We start from the raw sequence: 12,453 nt of genomic DNA on the forward strand, positions 1-12,453 counted from the left end.
TGCCCCAGATACCCCTCAGAGCCCTTAAAAACAAACATTAGCTACTGGCGAAAATTCTCTTTAACACCAGATGAGAGTGAGTGTGTGTGGCTGGATAGATAGATAGATAGATAGATAGATAGATAGATAGATAGATAGATAGATAGATAGATAGATAGATAGATAGATAGATAGATAGATAGATAGATAGATAGATAGACAGACAGACAGACAGACAGACAGACAGACAGACAGACAGACAGACAGACAGACAGACAGACAGACAGATAGATAGTGATCGATCGATGAATACAGCAAGTAAAGTACATTGCTCTTTTGTCCATGGATATAGTTCAGCAAAATGGCTGGTGTATATATGACTTTTTAGTGCCAGATAACCAATCATCTCTGTGTTTAGAATACAAGGAGGAAAATCAAAGATCATACAGGAGAATGCCTAACAGATACTCCAAGGAAGGAAAACAGAACTACAGCCCACTCTACAATTACAATCCGTGACAAACCTGAAGTGTGCAGTTAATTCTACGTGAGAACGCAAGACCAGGTGGCAAGACGTGCACTTCACTTGGAATGGAACTTCCTTGCACAGGGAGATTAGAAGATTCTTTGCATAAGTTGGGAAAGACAAAGGAACTGGGTGGCCTGGTTTATCTGCAAAGGAAGGCAGAGAACATGGTATCCCTAGGGCAAAAAAGGACTAAAGTTAATCCAGCCTTGTTTGCACTCAAGAGAGGGCCACCCCACACTTGCCAGCCATCACACATCCTACTCCAAATCTAGATGTATTTTACCAGAAAACGTTAGTGCATGTCAGATAGGCAAGTCAGATTTTATGGCCCACTGTTATCTAGTTTGCATCGTATGCTGCAAATAGCTTTCTATTTCCAATCACTTTACATCTTTTTAAAAAAATCTTCGGCCAACAATCAAATGAAAAATTGCCAAAAACTGTCTGGAGAAACAATTCAAAACAGTGTGCCAAATCAACAATGCCACGCATGCCCCAAATCTGGTTAGAGTTCACAAGCATTCTTGGTTGACAGCTTGTAAAGAAGAAAACTCCCTCTTCCAGAGATATGTCACAGTCATTTTCACAGTACCCAGTACTTTAGAGGTATGGAAAAAAAAAAAAACAGAACAAGAAAATTTCAATCAGGTGTTAATAAAAAAATAGAATGCTTTGCTTTATACCAAATTACAAAAAAGTAGTACAGAACCTGGGAAGATTTGATTTAAATCCCAACTTAAATTAAAAAACAACTTTTTTTGGACAATTAATTTTTTTTAATTCAAACTGCAAATTTATTTTTTTTTAAAAATTGACTTTTTAAAATTGATTGATTTTTATCTACCCTACACAGAACTGAGTACAACACTTTTTTGTAGAAATACTCAGAACAGTAGAGTACTGTGTATATTATATTGTTCTAACATGTATCAGCAGGACAGTGTCATAATCTACACTGAGCAAAACATTTCTTGGCAACTATCGTTATATCTTTATTTTCTTGCTTTATCAGATTACAATAGTATCTGAAACAATTAACAGAGCCACGGAGCTGCTACTATTAAATCTAAATTTCTTGCATAAAGAAATTATGACCCTGAAGTTCTGATCTGAACAAATTAGTCTTCCTAATGCATGTATGTAGAAAAGAGAAACCATCTTGTTTACAGTCTCAGATGAAATCTACATAACTGGTAGTGAGACAAATGAAAGCATTTAAAAAGTCAGCATATTTAGAAAAGCATGGAAAACCAAGAGACAAAATTGCAGGTTCATTTCACTGGCATTTTCAATACCACATTCTTAAGACAAAAATTATTATTACTTGTAAAGATGATAAGGTCATTACTCTTTAAGGTCAAAAATCATACACTACCCATTCATATCAGAGAAAATATATGTATCAAAGTAAGAAACATACCATCCAGTTTAAAAGCCTGAGAAAAATGCTTCTTTTCAGACATATGCTGTAGACATTCATCTCTTATGCTGAAAAGGAGGAAGCAGCATGGACATGCAAAGCACTGAATATGCTGAGGAGGGTAATTTCTTTCATGGCCATCATTTTCACCTGCCTAATGATGGTGGTGGGAGACAAGAAACAAGAAACAAAAACAGGAACTCAGCTTTCTAAAACAACACAGGCTTGGAGGATTTTTTTGAAAGATCCGTTGTGTGTAGGACCATTCCTAATAGTGGAAGTATAGATAAAGATAACACGAATTTAATATTTGTTTCACTTATCCTTACATCTGTAAAGTACAACTTACACGTGTATATATTCATTAATACACAGCAAAAAAATAAAAATAAAATACAACTGAGCAATATCAAAGCATAACCCAAAAAGTCAAAATAGAAAGGGTTTCAGCTGACAGTATTAGCCACATTTTAATTTTCAGAAGATATCATTCTCCAAAAGAAGAGTGGTTGCACCATCTTGTAAAGGCCAAACTCAACCTTTGCTGCAATCAAGTTGTCCAAATCAATTAAGGTGTATGCAGAGGGACCTCCACGGATTGACTAGTTCTCTCATAAGGAAAGGAAGCTTATAAATAAACAAACAAACAAACAAACATATAAAATTCAAGGCAAATCCTAAATCAGGTGAAGATACCCAAGGGAATCCAAATAAAAGTGTGCCCATAAAAAGGATGGTTATTCGGAGACGTAATTTGCTGTTTTGTTGAAATACATCCATCCTTAAGTTCTTGCCTTAGAGGAAAGGTGGTCGCTGTATTGCTGAGAAGTGGCAAATCTTCTTCTACAGACTATGCAGGCGAAGGCATTGGCCGGAGGTCCATGTAGTGTAATTGTTGGATCACATGGAGAATGATCAAACCTAAGAAAATAACACACTGGCATCAGGATCCATAACATCAAATAATTTCCAAGCCAACAAAGGTGAATTCATGTTAATCCTGACCAGGAACAACAAGGAGCTTGTGGCACCTTAAAGATGAGTACATTTTCACTGACAGGAGTTTTCCTCAACTGCAGCCTGCATTATCAGGTGCTTTATCCCTTTCCCACAAATCAGTCTGCAGCAGAAACTGCCTGTCACCCTGAAGTTTCATCACACATCCTATAGCCTAATTTATTACGCTGACCAAGTTGCCTAAAATGGACAATAGGTGAATCCTAAATGTATCTGCCATTGTGCGAAATCCCTACAGACCACTGCATTATACATTTGAGAATTCTTATAGGCCCATGTTCAGAAAACTAAGTGGCTTATTCAGATCAGAAAAGACAGTTACCGTTTAAGGTGCCCTAGGAGAAGATGCCCGTTGTCAAACTTTCTGTTGCAATGCATTATAGGACATAAAATAGATTTACGGTTAGATGGCATCTCGCCTGATTTCTGAGGTAATGCTCTTCTTCCTGAGTTCACAGTGCCCGGCTTGAGACCTACAATATGAAAAAAAAATATTTAGTGTGTGGTGTGATTATCTTTGAAGTCAATATGAAGTCATATCACAAAAGGGCAGCAAAAAATAGCTAGACCACAGGGGCTGCAATGTCTTGTAACTTGCTGTCTGAAAATATACCATGCCATGCTGTTTCTCTGTCAGACCCACGGGCTGTTATTACGTACTGGCGTGCAAGAATTTTCCAACTAGACAGGTTAATGGTTACCTACAGCAGCTGTTGCCTTGGAAAAAGCCATATCTACCCAACTAATTTACTGATGAATGATACCAGAAAGGCCACCCAAAGAATATCAGTAAGCCAAACACCAAGCTCACTGAGCTATCCAGCCAGTTTATCAATACATTACCTGGCATTTTTAGCCACTGGTTCACGCACAGTCTTGCTGCCTCTGTATCACTATGTCCCTGGATAAATTCCAACTCTTGCAGTCCATGAGCATGCTGAGAATCCAGTTTTTCCTAACAGTCATAGTGATTAGAACACAGGCCATTAAAATGTGGATTTTCTTCCTCTGTAAAATTAGTCGTACTGAATGAGAATTGTTTAAGGAAAAGCAAGATTGTAAGTATACACAGCAAAAAGAAGAAGAAAAATCTCCCCCTAGTGGTAGAGTGCGGATTAACTGGCTTTGCATTAGTTCCTATGGGAATGAATGCTTCGACTTAAGAATGACGCCTCTGCATAACAACGGAAAACAGCCGGAACGGATTAAATGGTTTTCAGTGCTTTCCTATGGGAAATGGTGATTCAACTTACAAAAGTTTCAAGATGCGGCCACCGTTCCAATATGGATTAATTTTGTAAGTCGAGGCACCACTGTAATTAAGAGAAAACACAAGAAGGGTTTTACCTGAAACAAAGGCAATTTTATGTCTTTTCTTGGGTTTTTTTAAGTTTGGTTTTTCATGAGTACAGAGGGAATGCGAGAGGTACCACCACAGCATGTGGCCACTACAGCTGCACATAATTGCTCATTCTACAACAACAAAACTCAACAAGTGCCCTTTGCCAAGCTATCTGTCAGCACAGCAATAAGAATCTGGCACTCATGGCTACTTTGATTCACTAGGAAGAGGGAAACTATCAGAAGAGTATGGTTTCCTGGCAGACTCAGCACATGATTTTTGAAGAAGAGAGATGGGCAACTAGTGCAAATGGCCAAAATATTTAAGACAGCAGATTATTATGAGCACAAGAGAAAAGCAGAAGTTCATTAAATAGCTCAGTGGTTTAGAAAGAAGAGACAGCTTGTGTGGCCTTGGGCAAGCTGACAGTCCCAGGATGCTCCCAAAAGAAGGGAACAGTAAACCACTTCTGAATATTCTGTATCTAGAAAACCCTGGATAAGGTTGCCATAAGATAGAATTGACTTGATAGAACATTATTATTGTTGTTACATTGAAGAAAAAGGATGCCAAGCTCTACATAGCAAAGGGCAGCCTGAATGTTGTCAACACCAATGGCAGCAATCAAGATGGTCTACAAGTTATCCTCTTGTGGTGGCAGAGCAAATCAGCATTCTATAAGGTAAATCTAAAAATGGGGGCATCCAAAACAAAACATATATTTGAAACTGGAGTTCAGATCAGCACGAACTTTGGCACAGCTATAACAGGCATCTTACTCTGTGCCAGATTTGGGGAAGTTTGGGCAAAAGGTTTTTGAGTTATGATTTTTCATATTTGTTGAAAAACAATCCTCACGGTTGTTTTGTGTTTGGGTGAGAAATGGTTAACTGATGAAAAAAGGACTCAGCTTTTGGGAGTTTCCTTTGCTTAGTGTTGCTTTGTGAATGGCTATGAGCCCAAGAAAGTATCCTGTAGGCCAGTGGTGTCGAACTGTGGCCCTCCAGATGTTCTTGGCCTTCAACTCCCAGAAATCCTGGCCAGCAGAGGTGGTGGTGAAGGCTTCTGGGAGTTGAAGTCCAAGAACATCTGGAGGGCCACAGTTCGACACCACTGCTGTAGGCCATCCTGACTGCTGCCATTCATGTTGTCAACATTCAGGAAACCCTTCGCAAAAACTACACAAATAAAAAAAAAAGAAATCACACAATACCAATTATTCCATAGTTGAGCCATACCTTGAATGCTTTATTTTTCTCTTCTTTCAGCTGTTTCTCCACTTCAACATGACGTGCCAAGCGATCTAGAGTTGAAGCAACCTTTTCCTTCTGATACTCAAAGTAGTCTTTCTTCTTTACATTTTTCTACATGTGAAAAAAGCACAATTACTAGCTAGTAGAAGAGAAACAGGAAGAAGCTACCAATCCAAGAAAAATTAGGTTCAAGAAATTAAATATTCTCTGTTGGAAGGTATCTGTTGAGTTGTGCTCAATTTACCACACACCAAGTCTTTATTTCAATAGCCAATGAAGGATGAGGCAGTAAGCCATTAACCAAGTTCTCCTGGCACAAAAGAGTCATTCCATAGCTTGTCTCTGCCATGTACCCTCCCCACAAACCACTGTTTCTCATCTCCTTACCTACTCAGTGATCCCCCTTCAGTTGCCTGTACCTCAGTTCCTATACTATGAGGATTTAATCCTAACCAAATGACACTTTCCTCTTACATCACAAAAATGGCTACTTGACCTTGAGAGGTGGACAACACCATAGTAACTTAGCTATTAGAGCACAATAAAATGCAAATTGGGTGATTATTAGATAATCCAGTTTCACAACTTTCATCAGATGAACTTTACACCAGTTGACAGCCCCTCTAAGTGTTGAATCAGAAGTCCTATTCGGTCTTGCCTGAGGAAGCAGCAAAACCATACAGGCAAGACCTTCCCCTGTGTTCCTGTACAAGCGAGCTCCCCATCCAATACCGGGCACAAAAGTCAGGAAGGAGATTTTCTGTATAGTTAACTCAGCATAGAATCCTCCCCCACTTTTACTGCATGTATAAGGAACCCCCACTGAGACATTCCCACTGAATGTGAAGGCTGGATGTGAAGCTGGAACACATAGGGATATTATTATTATTATTGATTAGATTTGTATACTGCCCATATAGCTGAAGCTACTCTGTACAATTCATAAAGGCAGTTCTACAAGTAAAAAATAAAATCAAGATACAAACATCATAAAATAAAACAGGACTATAATTAGAATATTACATAATTAACAATTAAACATTAAATATTTTAAAAGGTAGTAGGGCTGGAATGAAATCGACCTAGCATGTACAGTCCTATTTCTCCCTCCATAGGTTCATGGAAGAATAGCAGAATAAGGCTACTCACCTTAGTTATTTTCTCCCTTAGAAACATTTCAGAATGATAATTTCTTTAACATTTAACAAGAAAGATCAATGGAGTGGATCTTAGATTACTATGAATTGTACTCAACTCTAGAGAGAGTTGAGTACAGATCATAGAAATCTAAGATCCACTCCATTGGTCTTGCTTGTTAAATGTTAAAGAAATTACCATTCTGAAATGTTTCTAAGGGAGAAAATAACTAAGGTGGTACACACACACACACACACAAATTTACAGACTCGCAGCCAGCGTTACAAGATATGAAAGTCTTGTTTTACAAATAAACACCATTACTTCCTTCCATGAACAAAAGGGCTTTCAATAAAGTTGAGACTTGTGCTGGTAGCAGGAAGGCAGTTTCTATTTGAAGGACTATATATAAGAAAAAGAATACTGTATAAGAATATTTTAAAATATTAAAAGAAAAGAAAAAATCCGCACTCATATACATTATAGCCTGTGCATAGGTAATCTTTCCTTACTGAAGTAATCAACTACTGTCACTGGTCTCAGTGGAATGTGACTAACTAGCATCTCTTAAATTTGTTTCATAACAGGTGCTAATCAGATTTCACAGAAAATTTTGGCAATGTTTATTCAGGTTTCCAGCTCTCCAACTGTGGAGCCAGAGGTTGGGAGTTCAACTCCCTACTGTGCCTCCCTGACAGGTGCCGGACCCGACAATACACAGAGTACCTTCTAGCTGTGCAATTCTAAGATCGTGTTGATGGACAGGCTTACTAAAATTACAGGGATAATAAGACTCTGCAGGCCACCATACAACGTTTCTCAAATTATTCTGAACACTCACATTAGAAGAGCTGACACAGTCTTCCTCATCACTACTAAGAAGGTCAACGCAGTCCACAACAGGTCTCAATACACCTTCCTAGAAATGTGAACAAACATGTATCTTTAAGCAGTGTATCCCACCTCCCCCCTTTGCACCCTCTTCCAAAATCTTAGAGATATTAAGATACCCAACAAATCGGCTCCACACTCACAAGTACAGGCTTCAGAAATCATTCTCAGTTACCAAAAGGGACAAAATTATGCCATGTCACTGTACGCAGTAGCTCAGTGGTTTGGAGTATCTGGCTGCAGAACCAGGGCAAGTTGGGACTTAAACACACACACACCCGATTCCTGGGAGAACAGCCAGCTTGTGTAGCCTGGGGCAAAGTAGAGCCGCACAAAAACAAGTCCCTGATAAATCAAGCGTGAGTACTTTATACCTAGAAAACCCTGGCAAGGAGTGTCATATACCAGAAATGGCTCAACATTAAAAATAAATTGCACTCAGTGTCAGCTTCTCCCATTCTGAACTATTCTGGTATTATGGCTGAAGATACGTAGCATTTCATTAAGGAAAACGATTCATCATTTGTCACTAAAATACATTAACCTGTGCTCAGGCACAAATGAAATACACTGCAAAATGATTAAGGTAAGCACAAACGATACAGCATTCATAAACCAAACTCAATAGGAACCCCATAAAAAGTGGCCAGTGGGTGTCCATTCAAGCAAAGGAAGTTTTGTTGATCTCAGCAGACACTTTATGCATTTTATTGAACACCTACACCGTATCTTTCAATATAACTACACCTAAGGAGAGTCAGACTAACCCGTACAAAACCGTATCCAACAGCCTTTTGGCCAGTGTTACAGGGCAGAATGCCATCCTTCCGTAGTCCCAGGAGAAACTGACAGTTGGAACGGAACTGTCAGTTTCATGCAAATTCACAGATGCTACTGCTTCTCAGGTCAAGGGCAGGAGTCCGATCAGTTACCCTAACTCAGTGATGGCGAACCTATGGCACGTGTGCCACAGCTGGCATGCAGAGCCCTTTCTGCCGACACACAAGCCATAGGTCGCCAGATCGCTACCCCCCCCGCAGCCAAACCTGAGCAGGCGGCTGCAACCGCAGCACTGGTGCCCGGACAGGTGGCGGGGCAGGATTCAGAGCAGCTAGTGCTGGCGTCGGATCTGGAGTGGGATCTCGAGGCACCTCCGTGCCTGGGATTCCCCCTTTCGCCGCCACTTCTGATTCTGCCGCAGCAGCAGCACGGCAGCCCGTGTTTTTTTTTTCCCCCAGTATGGGCGCACGAGCCCAAAAAGGTTTGCCACCACTGCTCTAACTCCTAGCTCCTGCAAGCTAAGGAGCTCAACACAATAAAGTTATTCAGAGGTTATCTTTGCTTTTTTTTAAATTTCACTCACTAAATTAAATTACAACTTGCCAATTGAAAACCTGTGGGAACACTGATGCTGCTGTTCAGATTGCCAGCCTCTCTTGCCAGTATTGTTCTTTCGCCAGAATAGAATACTCACTGCAAACTGCAAAAGATGCAATCAGCAGTATGAGTCTTGGATATACAGTATTGCTTTCCTGCCTTACTGCAGTGACAGACCACATTCAGATTGACTGCTGTTCTGATCTCTACTCTCTGCTGTAGCTCATTTATTATTTATTTATATTTATATTGCATGGATGTGCATTCTGGAGTGACGCTGTCCGAACCCTGCGGTGCTGCCAGCCATGTTGGCCTGCCTCCAGCGAACGCAGAACCCGGCCACGCCACCTGGCGTGACTGAGCAAGTCCCTGGAGCCACTCAAGTATTCAGGGTGCATGGAGCCACCGCCACCCCAACAATGACCCCCCATGAGGGGGAAAATGGAGGAGGAGGCCTCCGCCACCACCAAGAGGGGAAAAGTCGGGCCAACATCATCCATGCCGTGAGGGAGCAGGCTGGGTAGGTGGGGCTCATCAGCCCTGGAAGGCAGCCCATCTAGGAGAAGGAAAACTCCGATTTCAAACCTCCACTGCCTTGTGGCCATATGCACTGATGGAAGAGGCTTCAGGAGATAACCTTGAGACAAAATCCAGAGCCAGAGTTCCGGAGGCAGTTCGTGTCATTCTGTCAACTCCTGTGACGTCGCTGGAACCAGTTGTATTGGCTCTTGCCTTTCCATTGGACTATTTCAGTGACGTGGAGAGGGGGGATTTGCTGCTTGGGTAATAGCCTATCCTCCATATTATTTTACCCAGGCTTCATGCTCTGGAGAGGACACTCTCCAATTCCCACATACGGAGCACATTACCATAGTCTCTCAAGACTGAAGGATGTCATTCCAAAAATATTATTTATATATCCCTTTTCTTCCCATAGAGGTGCCAAGGTAGCTCACGATTAAAACTATATAATGCTAATAGATTTAAAATACTATACAAAAACTTTATTAAAAAACAAACATAAGTCAATATCGTTCGTAAATGTCCTTGTGTCAAGTTCCTCCAATACAAAATGGTATCCTCTGCTTTTTGTCTTTTTCTTTGTAGCTCAGAGGCTGACCTCTTGTATCAACTTTGCTGATTAACATGAAGAATCTTTTTATCTATGCTACAAAAACTTATTACATCTTAAGAGACACAACCTCCCAGAAAGAAAACAGGAAATTCTGAAGTCAGATAAGAGGGATTTGCCTCCCTGAGGACTTTGTTTTGTTTTCACCATACTATGTTGGGTTATCAAAGATTTTATTTTAAAACTGTGAAAGCTCTATTCATTTATTAATTACTCCAGTCTCTTCAACATGGGAACAAGGAAATACAGAGTCCTGCCCAATTCCACTACTGTTCTCCTCAAATGGAAAGCAATGTACCTGAAACTCAGAGATTCCTCTTTGCATCAAAGCCCTCCACACATTAAGGAACTTTGATTTTCCAGGACTATTATATTGCTATCTGGGCTTTACTTCTCAAACTGATTTCTGAACATACTTAGGACTTTGTTGCATACTACAGAACATATTCAAGTATTTGGACCAGAAATACAACCTGGGATTCGGCTATGCATGTCCCTCCTGAGATTCCCACTTGCTCAGTGACGTATCACTACTTTAATTGTAGATAACTCCATTTTGCTTCCAAAGTGATTGGCGCTCAACCACCTGCACTTGCTCTTAGAAAGGATGATGATGCTAATAGCTTTTAAATACAAGTTGTCTACATACACCAACAAACTCAATATCATCTTCGCTTTCTTCGTGTTGAGAAGAGGCATCCTCAGTCCTTTTAGAAGACACAAGACACTCCATTATCTACAAAAAAATAAAATAACTTGTTTAATTTTACTTGCATAATAATGTACACACTACAGCTATGGAGAAACATATGTTTAACATTGTACTGTTATGTCTTACATACAAAAAATAAAATACTAATGCTTTATTTTAAAGTTAAGATGCTAAATATAGGTACAGTATTTTTGTTTGATACTAACAAATTATTTTCTGATAGAATGACAAAAAGCAAAAAAAATAAATAAATCCCCATATTCTAGTTTTGCAAATAATATCTGTTGGCATCAAAAGGAAACTAAACTATAAAGGCTGTATTCACTGACAACATCTCCACTTTCACTCATTTATCAGGCATCCAAACTCACATGTTCTACACAGACGTTGGCACCAGAACTGTTAAAGGGAATTGACATAGTGGTTTCCACACTTTGGAGGTAGAAGATGCAGAGTAACCTTTTTTCTTTGGCGGACTTATTAGTAATACAAAGAGCATCCAAGCACTCTTTATTGCTGGGAGGGGGATATGCCTTACCAATGCTATAAATGTTGTTCAACGAGTCCACATTGACTTGCCCTGGTTTTGCAACTGGCATTCTAGGCATGCTCCCTCCTGGGTCAGGTCAAGAGAGAAAGCCAAGCGGAAACAATGGAGCAAGGGCTTGGTAGGGCAACCCCGAAAAAAGCTTCCGGAGGGTGCAAGGGGAACATTATTTTTCCTGCCATGAATTCAGAGTAGCAACGACACACGAACAACAGCAACTCACCGTGCTACACCAGAAGTAACTGTGCAAGACCTCTATTCCACTCCATTCCAAGAAAAGCACTTCCAAACACCAGCAAGAGAGCACAGAGAAAGGCGGGAGAGGAGAGAGAGAGAAGAAGAAGAAAGGGAGGGACGCCCTCCTAAACGAGGGGCCAAGAGCCAGTTGTTCAGAGACCACCTCCACCCGCACAAGCTTCACAATCGACCACAACTGGTGACGACCAGGAGGGGGAATGCCAGAGGGACGCTTACAAGGGGTCCTGCCGCCAAGCCCAGCTCACGACTCAGCGATGCCCGGACATGCCCAGGCAACGGACTTCTGCAAGGCGGCGGCGGCACAAGAGGGCAGCTTGACTGGCGCTGGGGGGGCCCAACAGCACGAAGGAGGCCCGGGGAGCCAGAAGCCGCCACCGCTCCTCTCCCACCCACGGCTCTTGCAAGCGCCTTCCACGAACCGACTCCCGGGGCCTCGCGCGTGACCACTTCCTCGGTTTCAAGCTCAGAGCGGGACGTTGCCTGGCCAGGGAAGCCGCGCAGGGCCTGTCGGGAGTTGTAGTTTCCCTGCGCTCTGTCCGCCTGGGGTTTCTCAAGCGAGGCAATTGCCGAGGGCTGCCCTTCTCATTCTGAGGGGGGACAAGGAACGCCGAAGCTTCTGTGACACCTTCAGGCAAAGGCGGGGAAGACCTTTTGGCATGTCGAATATTTTGGGACTTCAACTTCCAGAAGCCTCAGCCAGCAAGGCGGTTCAAACGCAAGGGATTGTGGTCGTTGTGGTCCAAAACACTGGGAGGGCCAAGTTTTCCCCATTTCTCCCTTAAAGGCACCATGTAGCTTCCAGCCTAAGCTTTCGTGGAAGGAAATCAGAAATGGTCAAATGTAAGGAAGTGTGACTGGA

The 12,453-nt window shown here is 41.4% G+C and overlaps 1 protein-coding gene and 1 long non-coding RNA gene across 5 annotated transcripts in view; one reads left to right on the forward strand and one right to left on the reverse strand.

The window, feature by feature from the left end:
- LOC110073018 (uncharacterized) overlaps window positions 1–5,760 on the forward strand; it is a 33,546-nt gene extending 27,786 nt beyond the window's left edge. Inside the window, exon 5 of the long non-coding RNA XR_012087336.2 lies at window positions 5,556–5,760. This is a non-coding gene — a long non-coding RNA (uncharacterized LOC110073018). The remainder of the gene's footprint in view (window positions 1–5,555) is intronic.
- ZNF451 (zinc finger protein 451) overlaps window positions 1–12,149 on the reverse strand; it is a 31,667-nt gene extending 19,518 nt beyond the window's left edge. For 2 of the 4 annotated variants that reach the window (XM_073000254.2, XM_073000261.2), the window contains exons 1-9: window positions 11,811–11,944; window positions 10,727–10,813; window positions 7,519–7,596; window positions 5,526–5,651; window positions 3,789–3,900; window positions 3,268–3,418; window positions 2,723–2,849; window positions 1,929–2,082; window positions 504–651 (exon numbers count right to left, since the gene is read on the reverse strand). In XM_073000254.2, coding sequence (XP_072856355.2) covers window positions 504–651; window positions 1,929–2,082; window positions 2,723–2,849; window positions 3,268–3,418; window positions 3,789–3,900; window positions 5,526–5,651; window positions 7,519–7,596; window positions 10,727–10,810 — 980 coding nt within the window. In that variant the 5' untranslated portion in view covers window positions 10,811–10,813; window positions 11,811–11,944. Of the gene's footprint in view, window positions 1–503; window positions 652–1,928; window positions 2,083–2,722; window positions 2,850–3,267; window positions 3,419–3,788; window positions 3,901–5,525; window positions 5,652–7,518; window positions 7,597–10,726; window positions 10,814–11,559 lie in introns of all 4 variants that reach the window. The other 2 variants (XM_020781811.3, XM_073000264.2) reach the window with 2 other exon arrangements.
- Between the last annotated feature and the right edge of the window lie 304 nt (window positions 12,150–12,453).

The sequence above is a fragment of the Pogona vitticeps genome, chromosome 1, assembly GCF_051106095.1.
Source record: "Pogona vitticeps strain Pit_001003342236 chromosome 1, PviZW2.1, whole genome shotgun sequence".
Classification (NCBI taxonomy): domain Eukaryota; kingdom Metazoa; phylum Chordata; class Lepidosauria; order Squamata; family Agamidae; genus Pogona; species Pogona vitticeps.